Here is a 20,667-nt window from a genome sequence, read left to right as displayed (position 1 = left end):
TTCTAGGTACCGATGTCCGTGAGCAGATGAACGATAGAACAGCCTTTGTGGATGGCTCTATGGTCTATGGATCTACTTGTATCGATGAAAGGAAATTAAGGGGAGGATTACGTAAGATTTTTTCTTCGAGTAACATATGGAGATAACGAACAGCATGGAAGCTTGAAGTGTATCTAAACAATACAAATCGGAAGCAAAACAAGTACAGACCTCCAGAAACATCACAGGTGGGATCGGATACCATGCTCAACTGAGCAAAATTAGTAAAATGAGAAAATTATGAAAATTAACTGTTTAAATGTGCAAGGGAAAGTAGAACTGACATGGTTGAAATATTCACTTCAGGTTCATTTGGTGGGAGACTTGCGGTAAACTATCAAAATCTTCCTCCACGTCGCGAGAAAGGATGTCCTAGGGGAATTGTTACAAAATACACTTGTTTCATGGCTGGTAAAGTAATATTATTGTTATATTTAAACTTTAAAGAAACTATTATAAAATCTTAAATTTCACTCTTTACTTCGATCAACTATTACTGTGTGTCACTTTGTGTACTGTATTACTAATCTAAAAGTAAACAAGTTTACCCTTTTCTCTTGAACTATCAAGCAATTTTCATTTAAATTTAGAAAAAAAAATTACAATAGAATATTCTTTTATTTTACCTGTATATCTGTTAACCTGAAACAGTCATAATAAAAATTTCTAAAATTCCTGACAACTAAGTAAAATTTATATTAAAAAGTACCAATTTACAACATCTAATGTGCATAATTCCTCCCCCTATCAAAAGTCAAATCATGAATATTACAACTTCTATAAGTGCCTTATCTAATTATTCCTATGATTTTTTGTTTACAATTTTTACAGGCGATCACAGGCCAAGTGAAACACCTACATTAACTGTTCCTCATATCACGTGGTTAAGACGTCATAACCTCATTGCCGACGCGTTAAGACAAGCTACGGGGATTCAAGATGATGAACTTCTTTTTCAAGAAGCTAAAAGAATTGTAGTTGCAGAGCTTCAGCACGTTACCTATAACGAATTTTTGGCTGTATTACTTGATAAGTACACGAGGAATTTTTTCAATCTTCGTTCACGACGAAGGGGACACAACGATATATATAATAGTAGAATTGATCCCAGAACCATTAATGCTTTTGGCGTTGCAGCTTATCGTATGGGTCATAGTTTAGTCAGAAATGTTGTAGGTCACGACTATGGCACTGGGCATGTCAAAGAATTTGAAGTGAGTAAGCATTTTGAACGTCCTGACCTGATGTATAATGGAGGATATGAGTACATGGCTCGTTGGATGTCAAGAGCACAAAAATCCAGGTCAGACAGGTTCTTGGTCGATGGAATCAGAAATAGATTGTTTGAATTTCCAGAGTTTGATGGAATGCCTCCATCAGAAACACTGTCGTTTGATCTGGGAGCTTTGAACATCCAGAGAGGCCGAGATCACGGCATACCTTCCTACAACGCTTACAGAGAGTTCTGTGGACTCCCGAGAGCGCGTTTCTTTGCCACTGTCCGTGGGGGACTGGTCGATCATTCTCGGCAGGCCGTAGCAGCGCTTCAGAGAACTTACAGGTAAGTGTCTATTGTCAGGTATAACCTGAAAAAAAAAATAAATTCAGACCACTGAAAAGATTCAGAATTCGTGTCATCGAAGGGATATATTATATTATGACCAGTATTTGCCCCCTCTCTTAAAAACCACACTAGTACTTCAGCTTGCAGAAACTTACAAGAAACAAAATACCCCGGTACAATTTACACAATTTAGCACAAACAAGAGATTTTTGAGACTCTGACTCTTGTTGGCATTGCAATATGCATATACCATATAAAGTTTTGTAATAATTATTCTTTAACATTAACATTATATCTTACCAGGGCCTCAGATTGGGGTCGTAATCATCGGATAACCGGACACCGGGGTAAACTCTCACTACACCGTCCTCCGTCATCAAATAATAAGCCTAAAAGTAGAATTGATTACATATTCACTTCCGAGAATTTATGTTATCCTGTCGAAAAAATATAACTTAGAAAACCTCCAGATGTTTCAAATACTAGAATGAGTGACCATAGGTCTTTTATTTTTTACTGCACCCTCTCAAAAAATGAAAGAGGTAATGGTTTTTGGAAATTGAATACGTCAATTTTACAGGATGTTGAATTTTGTAACATTATCAAAACCTTTTTCGAAAATCTGCCTGAAAATATTAATAACCAACCAGATCCACAAATACGTTGGGAAATGATTAAATATGAAATAAAAGAGTTATGCATTGAATATTCAAAAAAGAAAAACAAAGGCATAAACAATCGTATTAAAGTAATAGAAAAGGAAATTGAAGAAATTGAAATGTCTAAGTCAAATGATATAAATATGCTACATAAAAAGCAATTGGAAAAAGAATTAGACAATTTATACACATATAAATCAAAAGGAGCAAGGGTGAGATACAAAGCGCGTTGGATCGATGACGGTGAAAAAAAACACCTCCTATTTTTTAAGACTAGAAAATAAACACCAATCACATAATGTCATAAATAAATTATCGGTAGGAGATAAATGTGTATATGAAACAGAAGAAATTTTAAATACACTTAGTTCATACTATGAAAAACTATACTCGTCTAGCAATGTATCAATTAACGATGTAAAAAGATATTTACAAGAAACCGAACTTACTAACTACCTATCTGATGTAGATAGAGAAAATTGCGATAAAGTTATAACAATGGAAGAATGTGCAGAAGCTGTTTATAATATGAAATTAAACAAATCACCGGGATTAGACGGAATTCCCGTGGAATTTTACAAAATGTTTTGGAAATATGTAAAATTTTATTTATATGAAAGCCTAGTGAGATCATTTGAAAAAGGCGAATTATCTTCTTCACAAAGATCTTCTGTTTTATCACTCATACACAAAAAAGGGAGCTTGACAAATCTTGATAACTATCGCCCTATTAGTTTAACGAATTGCGATTATAAGATTTTAGCTTTCGTATTTGCAAAAAGACTACAAACTATTATGGACAAACTCATTAATGATAATCAAACGGGGTATATTAAGGGAAGATTTATCGGTGAAAATGCAAGATTAATACAGGATATATATAATTATTGCGAAGAAAATAATGAGGAAGGAATATTATTGTTTGCTGATTTTCAAAAGGCATTTGATTCAGTTGAATGGACTTTCTTGTTTCAAACTCTTAAAAGGTTCAACTTTGGAGAGAATTTCCTTCGATGGATCAAAATTTTATACACAAATCCTTATTTTCATGTTAAAAATAATAACTGGTTAACTAGAAAATGTACAATGTCAAGAGGCATTCGACAAGGGTGTCCCGTCTCAGCATTGCTTTTTCTTTTTGTTATTGAAATCCTGGTGTTAAAATTAAATGCTTCTGAAAATATACAAGTTTCAAAATCGGACAATCAAGTGAAATAAAATGTTTACAACATGCAGATGACTGCACATTGCCAATGAAAAATCAGGAATCCTTAAAAGAATCTATTAAAGTAATAAAATCTTTTGGGGAAATGTCTGGTACAAAGTTAAATTTAGAAAAAACAGAGGGTATTCTCTTAGGACCGCTTAAAAACACATGGGAAGAGGTAGAAGGAATTAAAATGACAAATAAACCTATTAAATTATTGGGAATTATCTTAGGACATGACAAAGTATCTAATAATGAAAGAAATTGGCTAAACAAGCTTAAGGAATTTGAAAAAATATTAGATTCATGGAGAACTAGAAGTTTAACTTTTTTCGGAAAATGTACCGTTATTAATTCACTTATAGTATCTAAATTAGTATATGCATTCACAGTTCTTGAAAATCCAGATGTTGACTACATTAAGAATTTAAATAGAATTATTTACAATTTTTTATGGAATAAGAGAGAGCGAATTAAGCGGAATTCACTCATAAGACCAGTAAATGAAGGCGGTATTGGTCTAATTGATATAGAATGCAAACTTAAAAGCGTAAAAGCGGGATGGATCAAAAGACTATATAATAAAAATTCCTCACTTAGAATTTTCCTAGATAACGCTTTAAAATCTTATGGAATAAATTTTGAATATCTGCTACGCAGCAATATAAAAAATCCGACTGATTTCAATATTTTAAATAAATTCCCAAATTTTTATAAAGAAATCTTCTGTAGTTTTAACGAGTGTAAAATGTTGACATCACCACGAAATAAAATAACAGAAAACCTATGGTTTAATAGTTTCATTACACAAAATAACAAACCATTATACTTAAAAAATTGGGCAAAAAGTGGTATTTTATATGTAAAAGATATGTTTACAACGGAAGGTATGAAAAATGTTACGGAAGTAAAAGAGATCATTAAATCAAAGAGTAATTACTTGTGTGAATATCTTATCATGAAAAAAGCAATTAAAAAACTACATATAGATTATTGTAATGTAAAGAACACTAATATACAAAACCCGTATTTTTATTTTCAAGGGAAAAGTATAAATCCAAAATTTGAAAAATCGGGATTTTATTATAAAATTTTACTTTCTAAAAAGAAACAAAAACCAATAATGGAAACTAAATGGTCAAAAGAATTCAATATAATGAATGGTCAATGGAAAGATGTCTATACAGCTAAGATACTAAATATTTTTGATAAACAGATAGCAGAATTCAATTTTAAACTTTTACACAACCAACTGAATTGTAATTATCATGTTAGTAAATGGAAGAAAGAAGTGGCAAAAAATTGTACATCTTGCGGACAAGTAGAATATATTAAACACTTAATTTTTGAATGTACGGACTCAAAAGGAGTATGGGAAAAAATATCTCAAATATTGAATTTAAATCTATCCTGGAAACATATTGTTGTAGGATTTTATAATGAGTTCAATAACACAACATTGATTTTTAATAATGTCATATCAATTGTGGGATACAAAATATATAAATATAAAATGAAATGTAGGTTGCAAAACGAAATAGTGAATGCAAATGCAATGTTTTTTTTTTGAAATCGTCTTTGTATCAGTATTATGTAATAGCAAAGAGTGCAAAAAGTGTTAAATCTAACTACTATCTTTTGAAAAAGTTAGCAGACGAATTATAATCTTTATTTTTCTATATACGTTGTAATTAAATTGATATTTTATCTATATATCTATTAAATATGAAATGTTTTTTTACTGAAATATTTATGTCTTTTTGTGAAAATGAAATATTAGTTTTTCTCTATTGTAAACTTTTGTAAATTGAAAAATATACCGATCCAGGGAGCTCCTGGCACCCCAGGTGAGGTATTAACCGAGGGCTTCTGAGGAAGTTTTGCCTCAAAATTCGTTGTATGTTATTGGAAATAAATGTATTAAAAAAAAAAAAAAAAAAAAAAAAATTATTCTTTAAAAGTTACTTCGAGTTTGTAAGCCATTTAGTCTACATTCAAGTGACAATAATGTATTATAAGCGCATGTTAAAATCTTTTTCTGAATTTTATTTGGTTTTTGCCATTATCAATTTTAACGTTAAATTTCCTGGTTGTCCATGTCGACATAAACCCGGTTAGGGTTTTCTATTTACAAACATTACTTTCAGTAAATTCGGTGGAAATGTTCTGCCATTTCTTTGTTTTCAATAAACTCAATTTATTTAAATAAAAAAATCTATTGTATTTTTAAAGGATTTCATACTTAATACTTAAATTCAATTTCTCACATTTAAACCCAAGAACAGCTCACCTGATCATAGTATCAATCACTGAGCAGAGGTCATCTCAAATAAAATGTGAAGTTAACAATGCACATTCTTAAAACTTAAGATACCCAACAGGCCAAAGGTGATTCAAGATGAAACCTTTATGCACGGTTGTTATATTTTTAAAATGAAGCTAAATTTTCATTCGTCCAATAGACATCCAGACGATATTGATCTTTATGCTGGAGGTTTGTCTGAGACGCCTCGACAGCGGACAAGCATTCTAGGACCCACCTTCCAATGTCTTATTGGTCTTCAGTTCCATCTTTATAAACATGGTGATCGCTTTTGGTACGAAAGACAATTTCCAGAAAACCGGTTAGCTGCTTTTACACAAGGTAAACTGATGAATGCATGTTAGAAAACATTTACAAAAAATTCTTTGATTTATGAAACAAAGAATACTTTACAACTTTTTTTTAGGTCACCTGAGTAACTCAGGTGACCTATTGCTATCCGTTTTCGTCCGTCGTCCGTCGTCCGTCGTGCGTCGTCCGTCGTGTGTTAACATTTGAACATTTTCATCTTCTCCTCTGAAACCACGGAACCAATTTCAACCAAATTTTATATACAACATCTATGGGTGAAGGGGAACAAAAATTGTGAATTTTATGGCCCTTGCCCCCCTGGGGCCGGAGGGGTGGGGCCAAAAAACCAAAATTATTGCAATCTTTAAAAATCTTCTTCTTTACTCCTGGACATCAAGCAGGCAAACTGTTGGCATGAATGTAATGAGCATTGAGTCCTCTACCAAAATTGTGAAATTCATGGCCCTAGGATTGGGGTTCTAGTGCTAGGACGGGGCTCTATTGATCATATAGTGAAAATGCAATATTTCTTTGAAAATCTTCTTCTCTGCTTCTGGGTATTAAATAAACTAACTAAGCACATAGTAATGATGAGCAAGAGTGCTTCTTCCAAAATTGTGAATTTAATGGCCCCAGGGTCAGGGGTTCTGGTGTTAGGGCGGGGCTCTATTGATCATATAGTGAAGATGCATTTATTCTTGGAAAATCTTTTTCTCTGCTTCTGGGTATTAAATAAACTAACTAAGCACATAGTTATGATAAGCAAGAGTGCCACTTCCAAAATTATGAATTTTATGGCCCCAGGGTCAGGGGTCCTGGTGTTAGGGCGGGGCTCTATTGATTATATAGTGAAAATGCATTATTTCTTTGAAAATCTTCTTCTCTGCTTCTGGGTATTAAATAAACTAACTAAGCAAATAGTTATGATGAGCAAAAGTACCACTTCCAAAATTGTGAATTTAATGGCCCCAGGATCAGGGGTTCTGGTGTTAGAGTGGGCTCTATTGATCTTATAGTGAAAATGCATTAATTCTTTGAAAATCTTCTTCTCTGCTTCTGGGTATTAAATAAACAAACTAAGCCTATAGTTATGATGAGCAAGAGTGTTTCTTCCAAAATTGTGAATTTAATGGCCCCAGGGTCAGGGTTTCTGGTGTTAGGGCAGGGCTCTATTGATTATATAGCTAAAATGCATTAATTATTCTTTGAAAATCTTCTTCTCTGCTTCTGGGTATTAAATAAACAAACTAAGTACATAGTTATGATGAGCAAGAGTGTCACTTCCAAAATTATGAATATTATGGCCCCAGGGTCAGGGGCTCTGGTGTTAGGGCGGGGCTCTATTGATTATATAGTGAAAATGCATTAACTCTTTGAAAATCTTTACCTTTGCTCCTGGGTTTTATGCCAATGATCCAGATATATATATTTATGATGAAGAAAGGTGCATCTAGCAAAATGGTTATTTTTTATGCCCCCTGGGTCGGGAGGGGGGGGGTACATAATCTGAAAATAAATTAATGCTTTGAAATCTGCTCTTTAGTTTTAATCAACCATTTTATGATAAAATTTGCAAAATTTGAAATATGTGACCCCTGGGTCAGTGGTTCCTTTGGGGTGAGGTGCACAACTGGTTATAAAGTGGAAGTGCATTTTCTCTTTGTTACTCTGATCTACTTCTGGGTATTAAGTAAATAGAGTAAGCATGCTAAGTTTATAATTACCGATATGATAAGCAATGGTGCCTCTTTCAAAATTGTGAATTGTGAATTTCATGGCCTTTGGTTTAAAACACGAACCAGTTTTAATTGTTTGGAAGTTGTTACATGATACTCAGGTGACCTATAAGGCCCGTGGGCCTCTTGTTTATATAAAAGATCAAAATTATTTGTGTGGATGAAACTTATGTTTAAATAAGCTGTTGCACATATTTGATTTTTATGAATCTTTTTAATCATACTTTGTTAATTCATTTTACAATTATAAGTCCTTTAATATTTGAATTTTTACGATTATGACCTATATCTAAGAATATTTACTTTTTTTAATTAGCTGAACTGGCACAAATAAAACAAACAACATACTCCAAGATCATGTGTTCAGTTTTAAAAAACATTAATGGCCGCTCCAATTCTTTCCAAAGAAATTTGCTTCTACGTCCTCACAGAATCAGGTATGTCTCTTGCATACACAAATACCCTACTTTAAACACCCTCACACACACTTCACACTTACCTCACACTCACGGAGGTGTAGAAAGAGAGAATAAAAGGGGGACGTAATTAAAATCTGGGTCTTGCTATAAACAAGAAATAAAACTAAAATTAAAAATAGAAGATATCTAAAATCGTAAAATAAATCAAAAATTTTCTTTTTAACTGGAGAATATATTCATTCAAGGTCAGCTAAAAAAATGGAATATTAAGGTATTGATCAACGATCATTATTTAACTTTAGTATAGCTCGTAAACAGTACAATTTAAAAGCAGAGCCAAGATGACTTTGAAAACGGAGATTGGATAAAGTATTGTGGTTTGGAAACAAAACCCTGTAGACAGGTCACTCTCACAGTGCAATCCCTGTCATAATTCAAAAAATCGGCGCCTATAGATAAATCAGTTTGGAAAATACCCTCACTATTTATGAAAAAGCCGCTAATATTTGATTAAGTTTTATTGACCACGGAAATTGCAAAATGCTGTTTTAAAGGATATCACTGGAAGCCTTGTATAACCAACCTGTTAATTGATTACATGTCTTGTTTAGGGATTTTTTTTTATACCTAAAACATGTTCATATAATTATACTGTGTGAACTGAAAGAAATGAACGTCAAATGAAATAAAACGTACTAGATTGCTACAAAAAACTAGGAAGTTATTCATTGGGCGCAGTTATTCATTGGATGCAGTTGTTAGAGAGCTTGCTCTAGAGTCACAGAGGAAGGAGTTGATCCTTTAGCGGATATGATTCCCACTTTCAGATGTTTAGACCGGTCCTTACAGGGCCGTTTATGCCGAGTATAGGTCGAATTTTCAGCCTATCATAGACAAGTGGTGGCTTCATAAGATGAGTGAAATTTTCTCGAAGAGGCGTCAAACAAAAAAAAAATAATAACACGATCAAACAAACAAACGTAATGGAAAGTAATGAAAACAAATGAGTCATCACTTTAATGATAGATTTCAGTATCCAGTTTCTTATTAATGTATCCCTTAAGTAAACTTATCGAAACCCGAAAAAGTATGCATATACAGCATGGTATCTGTTATTTGAATGAAAAACAAACGTACAAATCAACACATTTCATTTGTTAAAATGGAAAGTGATATTGTCTTAAGTTAGTTTTGTTAAAATAAGGACGAATTTCGTAATTTCATAGTAATTTGGTAATTCTGTTGAATGGAATTGAACATATTTTAAGGTAGGATTCTTCTCTAGTTTCTGACTAGATGGAATATTCAAAGTACAATTGTTGATATGTCTTATATATATTTAGATGTAAGAGATTTAAAATATCATATTTTTCTTTCCTCATCACAATTATACAATTAAACTGCGTTTGAAAACTAGCAGGGACTATATTTTTGGCGGAATGGTGGCGTATGAAAATATCTTCTTTTCTGCCTCTCAAAATTATTATAGAACATTGACTTTAGTTATTATTTTTACGCAATCAAAGACTACACGAATTTTTCAAATGTAAGTTAAACTAATAATAAGGGACTAAAGTTTCAAATATATCAAATAAATAAGATTTTTCACACATATTAGAAGTATGTTGGCTTTTAAATGCATTAAATCTAAGTACAGATTTGAGCCAAAAATCCCCAAAAAGTGTTATTTCTCTCTTAGTAAATGATCAAAACTTTTAGTTTTTGTATCATTTTGTACCTTTATGTGACAACTCTACAATTTTTGAAAATTGGGAAAAGTTAAATATAGGAAGCATATAAAACTAACTAATAAATCCTAAAAATATAAGAAAAGTAGAGGAAATTTGGATTAGCAAATATCCATTTTATTAAAATTATCCATGTCAATTTGGTAATATCATCATGTAGGCCCTATATGGTAGGGCCTACATATCACTATATCACTTAGTGATATTGTCCTCTTGATTCTGTGAAAATTTCATTAATTTTTAAATAGAAGAAATGTGAGAAGAATCCTACCTTAAAGACAAAGAGTTCTGTTGAATGGAATTGAACATATTTTAAAGACAAAGAGTCACAAGAATTAGACACAGGTTCAAAACCTTAGCTAGTCTTCTCCTATTTCGTAATTGGTAATTCTATTGAATGCTGATTTAACTGTATCAACGCAAGAAAATGAATTCATCACAACTAGGCGTGACTTTCAGAAATAACAATTCAAGCATCCGTGTGCCTCAGCATAAAAATATAATTCATGTCAAAGTAAATTTACAAAATTAATTGTGATTTTATTCTCCTTTTAAAGTAATCCAGTACAATCCTGCAGGCGTATTTTACGAGGAAGTAGGCTTGGATTCGACATTAGACCATTTGCACGACAGCTTTTGAGCTTGGGACGCCTACGATACTCAGCTTCACGGGCGTCTTCATGCATGGCTAGAGACAGAGGAAGAGTCCCTGATAGACCACCACCTGCCTTCCCTTTACCTGCCTTCCCTTCCCCGATCAACCCAGGAAGTGTTCTCCCCATACGAAGAAGAATAATGTTCCGTCGCCCCGGTAGAACTATATGATTCTATTGTATCAAAATATGATGGACTTGTTTGTTGTTAACAAGAGCTATATTTGACATTGACCTACAATAACTATTAAATGCATGTTTTCAATTATTAACAAATTAGATATATAAAGGTTCCGCTAAATGAAACTGGAATGCTTTTTTCAATAATAATAATGAAAAAATTCGTTTTCTTTTTTTTAATCACATAAACACATTTTTAAAAAATTTTCTTGGTATCTACTATATAATATAATTATAATGGTATGTCACTTCAGCTGTTGGAAAACATGAGGTTCAAGGGTAGCCTTCTGGACACTTGAGGTAATACAATAATATAATTGATCCAATGAAGTACAATATAACACCCACCCACCCTTCCCGAACACATATGCTGTACAAAAGCAAGAGAAGTAGCATAATCTAGGATCAACAAAAAAGTTTAAAGTCCAGCACTAAATAATGGTCTCCTGCATGACACAGTAGCTAAGCTTTTGCTTCCGAGTAGCAGAGAAAGCAGTTGGATCCGAACATCCCAAGTTTGAATCCCATTGCGGGACATGGAGACGGGTCTTTCTTTTTTTTTTTTTTTTTTGGAAAAGGCAAACTTGCTCATCGTAATCATGTTCTAAGTTTATCTGCTTAATACCAAGAGACGAAAAGACAAAATTCAAAAAATTCTCAGAAGAAAAGAAGATTTTAAAGTTTTTTTTCTGATTTTTTTCTATGTTTAGTTAATAGAGTTCTGATTGGAATTAGATTGGAATCCAGCCGAGGAGTGAATTGTATCTTAAAAACTGGAGAAAATAAACAAGGCACGTTAAACGTGATTTCAACTTTTCAATCGTTAACGTTTCTTACATGTGTAACTGTACAACCTTATAGCCTATATATGATTATTATGCCTCCCAGTAAGTCCAAGACATGCGTTATGTCCTGTGTATTGCCTCTTCATGTCAATGAGAAAAAGTCAATCAATATAGGAATAAAAATTGACAATTGATAACACGTTGTCAATTTATATTATGGCGAACTGAGAGTCAAAACAAGATGTTTTACATGTAGAGGGCCTTACATTTATCCTGCTTCACAAGAATATGAAAACAGATCTGCATGTAGATTATAACATTAATGGACATAATAAGTACCCATGAAATTCCCATCGATTGTTCGCAGACCTGAAAGTATGTTTAAGAAGCTACCTCAGGGTATAAACCCCTACATTATTCCTAGGAGTCGTTTCACGTATTAGCAAGATTTTCAAAAGTATCATATCATAAAAAATCCTAGAATTTTTTCTGAAATACCAGTATAACTTTATTTTAAGAAAGCTACACTGTACTAACGTACACTGAATTAATTATTTTTTTCTTACAAAAAATGGTCTTAATTGAATTTATTTTGGTTTATCGAGATGCTTTAGAAAATCAAAGTATTCTATATAAAAAAAACTAACTATAACTATGAATATATAAATATTACCTGTATGAAGGTTAAAGTAAAAAGTTAAAGTATCAAGTAAATTCACAATTTCCATTTCAATTTTATTTTCTATTCAAAAGCAGAGGGCAGAGGGCACAGAAATTCATTTTATAATATTGTCTATAGATACTTTTTACAGATCCCAGTCAGCTCTAATTTACTTGCCTTCTAGTTTTCTTCCCTGAATTTATCTTAGGATCTTTCGTAGAACAATAAAAGCTGTGTAAACATACCTGCTGGTTTGAAAGTGAAGATTACATACATATTGTCAATGAGAAACTCAAGCATCTTTTTTATATCAACCATGAAGTATTTTGTAAAAATACGATCTTTGTATTCATATTTGAGATAATTGTATAAAATGTTAATAAGTCATACATTTAATGCTTCCGCAGAGCTATTAAATTCAGTTATTGCCATACATAGATAAATTGTAACATATTTCAAATATAGATATTTATTTTCAATAAAAAATGTAACAAAAGAAATATTACAATACTATGCATTCACGTGTATATCATGACAAACAGATTCAAATCAAAACAACATAATAAAAATATACAAAAAATATATCAAAATATTTGCTCTTTAATTTAATTTTGCTAGAAAAAATGTTCAGACCTTGATACCATCTGACTCTTCTATTAGATTTATGTGAAATGTCACGGATGCAGAGGTTCGTTTAAAATCCTGGACAAATGTAGCAAAGAATAGAAGGAACACAATGCAAGTCAGCCACTCACTGATAGCTGCTGTCACGTGTGCTGGGTATCCCTGAATAAAAATAAATATAGATTTCAACTCTAAGCAGAAATGCTATATATTACTTTAATATATTTCTTTCAAAATCTTAATTCTGATTGTGATAAAGTTTGAAATGTATATTTTTAATAATATAAAAATTAATTGATATTGCTTTGATTTAAACAAAGTTTCCAATAGTAAAAGGGTATTTTCAAAATATCCTGGTAATGGTGATATTTTTTTCTGAAAGATAAAATTATGTGACATTCAATATTTAACCTAAGTTTCTCACCTTATCAGATGATTTCCAATGTAAAGGATCGGTGGCGGAGGAACGCTGGGATTTAGCAACCAAAGTGGCGATTAAGACTTTAAATTTGTTAAAGAATGTGAAATATTTATATTACCTTTTTCAAATATTGATTTTTTTTGTATATTGGATTGAACAAAACATTTTTAAAAATAAACATAATATTTTTATTTGGCGTAATTGTCCTCATGAAAGTTACAAAAAATAATACCCAGCTTCTTTTACATGCTACACCTCCCCCTCCCCTTAAATCTTGTCATGCACAATATTATTTGAATGCAGAAATTATATGCAATTGTAATTTAGAACTCAAAAATGTACATTGCTCATTTTGATTGAAACAATAATTCTATTTTATTACAGTAAAACATTAATAATAAAAGATTTTTTTGGGCTCCAAGAATCGTTTACATTATTTAAATTTCTACGTCGACTAGTCTGAAGAAGAAAATTTCATGCTGAAGCTCCTGTAACATCAACTTATCTACCATTAGTGCATCGGCTTCAAAATTGATCGTACTTGTGGCATGCTTTTGAGTATCGAATAAGTTTGTAGAAATTATTACCATTTGCAGGTAAAAGTGGTGTAATCGTGGAATATAAATTTCAATTGGGGAAAGTTGAAGATAAAAGCTGAAATAATCTAGTTTATTAAACAATTAAGTTTTTTTAGTTGATCTTTATCGTCAATTACTCAGTAAAACATTCAAATATAATACAAAAGTGGTACACTCTTCTTTTTTTTTAATTTGTCTAGTAGTCAACATAGGAATGGAAATAAATATTTTTCATTGATAATATGTCATCAAAATATCTAAAAGTCGAGGAGATAATACAATGATTCAGTAATTTTTATTCTTAAAGATTATAAATCTTTTTTTTTCGTTAAAATCATTGCGACGTTATAACGATTGTTATGAGACTGATACCTACTGTACAAATGCGTCAACATGTGGTTAAGTAAATTTCTTCTATTATATTATATGAATTTCGGATGATTTACAGTATCAAATAGAACCATTTGTAGGAATGCCGTTTTATTCATAAATGAATCAAATTGATAACTTTTAATGTAGAATCGCTAACTATTTCAAAGGATACATGAAGCTGCTGTTACTGTACATGATATGGCCATTACGAGGCGGACTCTACTCAGGGCCGGCGTGTCGGACATTTTGTATGATAGAGCAGTGTGTAGATACATGTACAGAATACCGAAACCAATCGTCATTGCTGCGCCAGTCATGTGAACGCCCTCTAAGTTTGTTTCCTGTTAAAAGACATTTAGATACGTTATGCAGTTTATTCATTTTTGGACCCTAAAATATGTATAAATGTATTTCAACAGTTTCAAAGCAAGCATTCTAGGAAAAAGACTTGATATGAATGGCCCATCGTACGATAAAACATATTGAAGAAAACTGATTATTTTCTTACATTTATTACAACTACTTTGTACTTAAGTAGTTTGTGTAATTTTTAACGTCCTGTCTCTATCGAAAAATTTTTCACTCATTTAGAGACGCAACCACTTGTCAATAGAGAGCTGCAAATTTTGTTCTATACTGGACACGTACGGCCATTGAGCAATGCGGGATCTCTTTCATGTCAGCATCGACTGTGATGCAGGTCCTCGGTTTATAGGGTCTCATCCGAAGGTCCGGCATTGATGTTCCTCATTGGGATACGAATCCTGGACGTAATTAAGGATCTAATTAAAGTTACCTGAAAATTTGCAACAAGCCCGAGGCCCAGGGCGGAGAACCATCCGGAGACCAGCCCCAGAATGTTATAACACCGGAGTGACCTTTCTTCGTTAGACACCAAACGAATCCAGCGGTATCTGATGTACATTGTGCAAAAAGCTGAAACATTATTTTTTCTGATAATTTACATGATTTATTGTAGAAAGTAATATTATAAACAAATATTATAAATACATGTAAATTGATTTTAATGAATTTTGGCAAGTTTTCTTCGAATTAAAAAGTTTCAAAATAAATATTATCAGGTATGCATGAGTGAATAAGAATTTCAATATTTTTTTTTTACATTTATTGTAAGAGAATACCGAAGACTTACCAGCAATGGCGGAAATATTAAGGAAAAAACTAAATAAGCAACTTTCATATGGAGTTGTTCCTGTGTCACTATGAAAGAAAAGTTTAATTAATTAAATACAGGTATATACAACTTATTTTGCAATGAATTATTGTGAAGAAACAAAATATAAAAGATAAGAAACATAAATTAAGAATAAGAATATTCCTTTTTTAGGTACCTGTAACATTACCTGATGTATGGTAAAACTGGGTTTACATCGTTTCTCACGACTGACAAAATATAGGTCACACAAAACGTTGTCAAGGAGACAAGAACAACACAAACTGGGAAAAAGTGTAATCCATAACACATTTTTCCTAAAAAAAAAAAAAATAATCAAAACTATTTAAGTAAAAAAAATGAAAATTTTCAGAAAAAGGTGCAATTTAAAGGGTTATTGTGATTACCTTTTGTAATGATCATCAAATACAAATGTAATCTGAACAGATTGATATTTAGCATACTTACAATTGTCTGTTTGTCTGTATGTATGTCGTTGAAACAGCAACGCTTGTAGTTTCTATGTCAATGTTCCGAACATTTTATATAGCACCATTTAATATTCAGCAATTTCACGTGAAAACTCATGGTGATATGATTCATTTCTATTTTTAACTATAAAATGTAAACACAAGGAATGCCTTAGCTGTTTCATTCACATAGATATCGAGAGATAACGTGGGAACACTAAGAGGCATGTGACACAGGTCAATATTAAATCTGTCATTGGATATCGATTATAAAATAATCAACATAGTGCACATCTGCATCTTAGATTTAACAATTATTGCAAAAATTAATATTTGAATATTACCATGAGTTGCCTAATATATATCATGTATATATTTACTCTTGCTAATAATGTAGATGGCAAAGAGAGATAACCTTGGAAGCTGAATCAATATTATAATCATGTGAGAATTGCGTACAAGAAAATTTCATAATGAAAAATAAAATATCTACATCTCTATTCATATTACAGAGAAACGTGGACGCTGACGATTCATATGCTAACACTTTAAAAAAATATTTCATTCACAAATAATAAAGCACATGATTTTTCTTACAGTTATACATATTTCATTCATATATCTTATAGTCTTTAACATATGTCACCGGTAAGCTTTAAATTTGGAGAAAGGTGTGTCCAAACCTCTAATTTGGAAATTATTTATTACCATTCAATTTTTGAAACGCATATTTTTATATTTAATTAAGTGAAATAAAAAATGCTAACAAATAAACTTCAAATTAAACAAGTTTTAAGAGGGACTTCTATGTTTAGGAAATACATTTAGTAGAATTATTTTTTAAATCTATATACATTGGTAATTAATTTTGTGCACTACATATTTATACTATAAGAATTGATTTCTACTTACTTTATTCTAAGAGTTTTAAAAAAGAGCTTTCAATTATTTTTTTTTTAATTTTACACTTCGCTTAGCGAATGAATTCAGCGTTTAAATAAAAAGAATACATGTACATGTATAATAAAGAAGTACTTATAAAGTTTTACCTTCTTGAACCTAAATATCGGAAATTTAGACGTCTCACAATTTACATTATGGGTCACAACTTTTTGTCTTTATTTTAAACTAAGCATTACTACCAACCAGTCAATATTTAAGTCATAAAACCGGATATAAGAAAATATATTTTATGTTCTGTTTAGATTTTTAATACCCGAGAAATTATATTTTTGTTAGATGATACGGTCTCACGTGCCTTAGCGTTGATGTTTTTTTTAAAATGATTTTTATAACCATGTTCTAATAAAAGAAAAAGTGTATAAGCTAACTGTCATTAAATTTGTTCAATGGTACCATGTTTATCGTACTGTTGCTCAGTAAAAAGGCACAGTGACCGAAAATTTCCTTTGTTATTTCATCATTATCTTAAATACACTGTATATTTCTCAAAAATATTATAATCTTATAAAACTCGTGTGATGAGGAAAATATTTTAAGGAACTGTCGGTATTTATCTATTTTTTTTTTTACTATAAGATAAGATAAGATAAGATAAGATATTCTTTATTTCCTCCAAATTAATGGAGAGTTTGTATGAATTAACAGATAATTAACTAATTAACAACAAAAATTGCAAAAAAGAAAACATATATATATATGTACAATTTTCTGCTAGGACATTACAGGTTTCGACAGTCTATGGCAAACAGACTTTTGTTTTTATAAACTGTTGAGGCAACTATTATCATTATGCATTTCCATTTTGTGAATGATATGTTTTCAAAACATGTGCCTTGAACACACCCCATTAAAGATAAAAACTGTAGTTCAGGATCTTGATCCTCAAACAAAACATACTCATTTACATCAAGTATATCTAAAATGTCCTCAAACATATTTTCTCTGTCGTCTAATAGTGTAAAGCAACTTAACATCAAGTGCATATTATAGTTACTTGTTACCTTATTACAAAATTGACAAAATTTACAAACAATTTTCATCGATGAAACCTGAATCAAAAAATTGATTAATAATCTTTTTGAGGGATCTTCTCTAGCAATCTGCCACAATTTATTTGGGTTCAACATAGTATGTATTTTACTGAAAAAAGACATATCAGGATCTACAGACAGAGCAGCACGCCATTGATTTTCCTCTGCTGTCCATATTGTTTTGATAATCATTCTTGAAAATTCCTTTTTACTGTATAGAATGCTACAATTGTTTTCAAACATATCTAAGAGATTGTATTTCCTAGCCGTTTGTAACATGTTTTTGGTTACAAAAAATTTTTCAGATACATGAATATCAGAAATAAACTTATAGATCTGATAATGTACAGAGTTTTGTTCTGACCTATGGAGTCTACCAAGGAAAAGTAGGCGACATTTATCAATGTAGCCCTGTATGGTCCACAGTCCAATATTCGATATGCTTGAAAGCGATGGAGAAAACTTTGAGAATCCTTGAATAATCCTGGCGAAGTGTCTTTGAACATATTCAAGTTGTTGCATGTCTGTTAGTGGTAATAAAGGCCATATCTCGCAAGAGTAGAGGGCAGACGGTAGCACGACCCGTTTCCATATTTTTGCGGATACAACGGGATGAATGTCAGAGTTATTAACACCAATAGAATATAAAGAGTGGATTTTTGATCTCGCAGTTTTACACACTCGTTCTGTAAGTTTGTCACTTTTCATATTTGCCTGGAGAAGACAACCAGCATACACTGTACTTTCAGACTGAGGTATTTCACTGCCAAAAAGCGTAGCGCTACAAGATATGTAACATTTTTTGGTTTTTCTAAATACAATAAAAACACTTTTACTTGGATTATAATGGAGTCTCCAGGTAAATGCATAGTTTTCTACAAGGTTAAGTAAACACTGTAATGATGTTGGTGAATTGCTCATTAAAGCAGTATCATCTGCTAATAGAATACCTGGAATGTGTAAATCACCCAGTAAAAGGCCTTTGCCATTTTTGCATAGCTCATATAATAAATCATTAATATACACAAGAAACATAAAAGCACTAAGTACTCTTCCTTGTCCTACACCTTGTGAAATTTTAAACAAATTGGAGTTTACACCACAAAATGAAACAAAACACTTGCTGTCATTATATCAGTATTTTAAAATTTGCCAAAATCTGGGATCTAATCCAAGATTATACAACTTAAATAACAAACCATTGTGCCAGATTCTGTCAAAGGCTTTTTCATTGTCTAAAAATGCACAGAAAACTGGAGAATCTCTATGTACATAGTAACTAATAGCTTCTTTTAGAACATAGCAAGCTGGAATTGATCCGTAATCATTTCTAAACCCAAACTGTAAATCATGTGGAAATGATTTGCCACTTCTAACTAAATCATCTTCAATTTTTGACAAAAGTATTTTTTCGAATAATTTACTTACTACAGATGTCAATGTAATACCTCTGTAATTGGTAGGAGTACCTTTATCTTTGTTTTTACCTTTATAGATAGATATAATTTTTCCTACTTTAAAAATTTCAGGGACGTATTTTTCTCTAATTATAGCATTAAAAAGTAAGCACAGTTGTTCTGCTACAAAATGACCACTGTATATGAGGTGTTCGTTGGTGAGAAAATCTGGTCCAGGAGCTTTCCCTTTGGTAAGCTGATCAATTTGGTGTTTGACTTCTTCGATGGATATTACGACTCCGTCCGTGAATAAGTTCTCGTTGTTCTGTAGATCATTGTCGATGTTCTGCACAGCTTCATCTATAAAGTCTTTAAAATTTTCATCAAATTTATCTGGATGGTACTCTTCATTAGCAAGGTCAGAATAATATTCTTGCCATAAATTACACATGTCATTAATGTTCTCAGCGGTTTTTCCTTTATAACTAAGTTTGGATGGAAAAGATGAACCTGATCGTTTTTTATTTTTCCAAGCTGTCCTATAGAAGGTTCCTATGTCAATTTCAGCAGCTTTGTCAATTTCGTCAAATATTGAATTGTGCCAATCTTTTTGTGCAAGTCTGTGTAGTTTTCTGAATTTACGTTTTGACTTTTTATAGTTTTCATAATATTCATTTTGTTTATCTCTAGGAGATCCCATAGATTTCCAAGTCCTTCTAGAACATCTCATTTCATAATGGGCGTTGTTTAGCTCGGATTTTTTCCAGTATGGTTTTAAATGCGGGTTAAATTTTCCATGTGGTATATGTTGGTCGGAGGATGCTAACAATGAAGCTGTAATATGGACAAGGAAAGTATCGATATTATCCTTATGTAGGGAACTTGTATTTACTGGGTTTAAAAGATTAGCAAACGAATTTTTGAACGCTTCTAGTTTGGTGGAGTCAGCTAATTTCCATTTTGGAACGATTCTTGAATAGTCGGGAGGTAACTGAGCGAAAACACTAGCTATGTCAATTTCACAAAGCAAGGGAAAATGGTCAGAAACTTTATAGGCAAAGTCTTGATATACTTCTTTATATTTTACTTCTTGAGAAAGACATTCAGGAACAAAAATGTAATCTAAAAGTGACTTAATTTTTTTATCCTTTGTTTGAAATGTATGTTCGATTTGGTTACCAGTCGAAAATATACTACAAAGGTTTCTGTCTAGCATATTTTCCGTGAGCAGCTTTGATTTTGGACTGCCAGGTTTATTTTTAATATCTGTATTAAAATCACCACATAAAATTACAGGACCAGTTTCACTAAGTTCATCAAAAAAGTCGAATACATCCTGCATCACACGTTTATATTCCTCATAATGATGGTT

General features: G+C 31.7%; 2 protein-coding genes across 2 annotated transcripts; one reads left to right on the top strand and one right to left on the bottom strand.

Moving 5' to 3' along the window:
* Positions 1-19: 19 nt before the first annotated feature.
* LOC134235066 (peroxidase-like protein) lies at positions 20-10,914 on the top strand. Its single transcript, XM_062717153.1, has 6 exons — positions 20-111; positions 346-450; positions 871-1,600; positions 5,932-6,113; positions 8,136-8,256; positions 10,544-10,914. The coding sequence occupies exons 1-6, from the start codon at positions 27-29 to the stop codon at positions 10,809-10,811; spliced, it is 1,491 nt and encodes a 496-aa protein (XP_062573137.1). The 5' UTR covers positions 20-26; the 3' UTR covers positions 10,812-10,914.
* A 1,804-nt stretch (positions 10,915-12,718) lies between these two features.
* On the bottom strand, positions 12,719-15,987 carry LOC134235067 (DNA damage-regulated autophagy modulator protein 2-like). Its single transcript, XM_062717154.1, has 7 exons — positions 15,903-15,987; positions 15,625-15,751; positions 15,414-15,481; positions 15,057-15,196; positions 14,433-14,601; positions 13,314-13,390; positions 12,719-13,051 (listed from the first exon to the last, which is right to left on the bottom strand). The coding sequence occupies exons 2-7, from the start codon at positions 15,744-15,746 to the stop codon at positions 12,893-12,895; spliced, it is 735 nt and encodes a 244-aa protein (XP_062573138.1). The 5' UTR covers positions 15,747-15,751; positions 15,903-15,987; the 3' UTR covers positions 12,719-12,892.
* Positions 15,988-20,667: the final 4,680 nt, after the last annotated feature.

This window comes from Saccostrea cucullata, unplaced genomic scaffold, assembly GCF_032062105.1.
Source record: "Saccostrea cucullata isolate Sc308-1 unplaced genomic scaffold, CSIRO_AGI_Scuc_v1 ctg17, whole genome shotgun sequence".
Lineage (NCBI taxonomy): Eukaryota > Metazoa > Mollusca > Bivalvia > Ostreida > Ostreidae > Saccostrea > Saccostrea cuccullata.
This window is presented reverse-complemented; position numbering and strand designations above follow the sequence as displayed.

Coding starts and splice junctions, on each gene's coding strand:
- LOC134235066 (XM_062717153.1), top strand. CDS start 27: ATGAACGATAGAACAGCCTTTGTGGATGGCTCTATGGTCTATGGATCT. Junction 112..345: donor GAAATTAAGGGGAGGATTAC/GTAAGATTTTTT, acceptor TATTCACTTCAG/GTTCATTTGGTGGGAGACTT. Junction 451..870: donor ATACACTTGTTTCATGGCTG/GTAAAGTAATAT, acceptor CAATTTTTACAG/GCGATCACAGGCCAAGTGAA.
- LOC134235067 (XM_062717154.1), bottom strand. CDS start 15,746: ATGTGTTATGGATTACACTTTTTCCCAGTTTGTGTTGTTCTTGTCTCC. Junction 15,482..15,624: donor CCAGTTTTACCATACATCAG/GTAATGTTACAG, acceptor TTTCTTTCATAG/TGACACAGGAACAACTCCAT. Junction 13,391..14,432: donor TACAGTAACAGCAGCTTCAT/GTATCCTTTGAA, acceptor ACAAATTTAAAG/TCTTAATCGCCACTTTGGTT.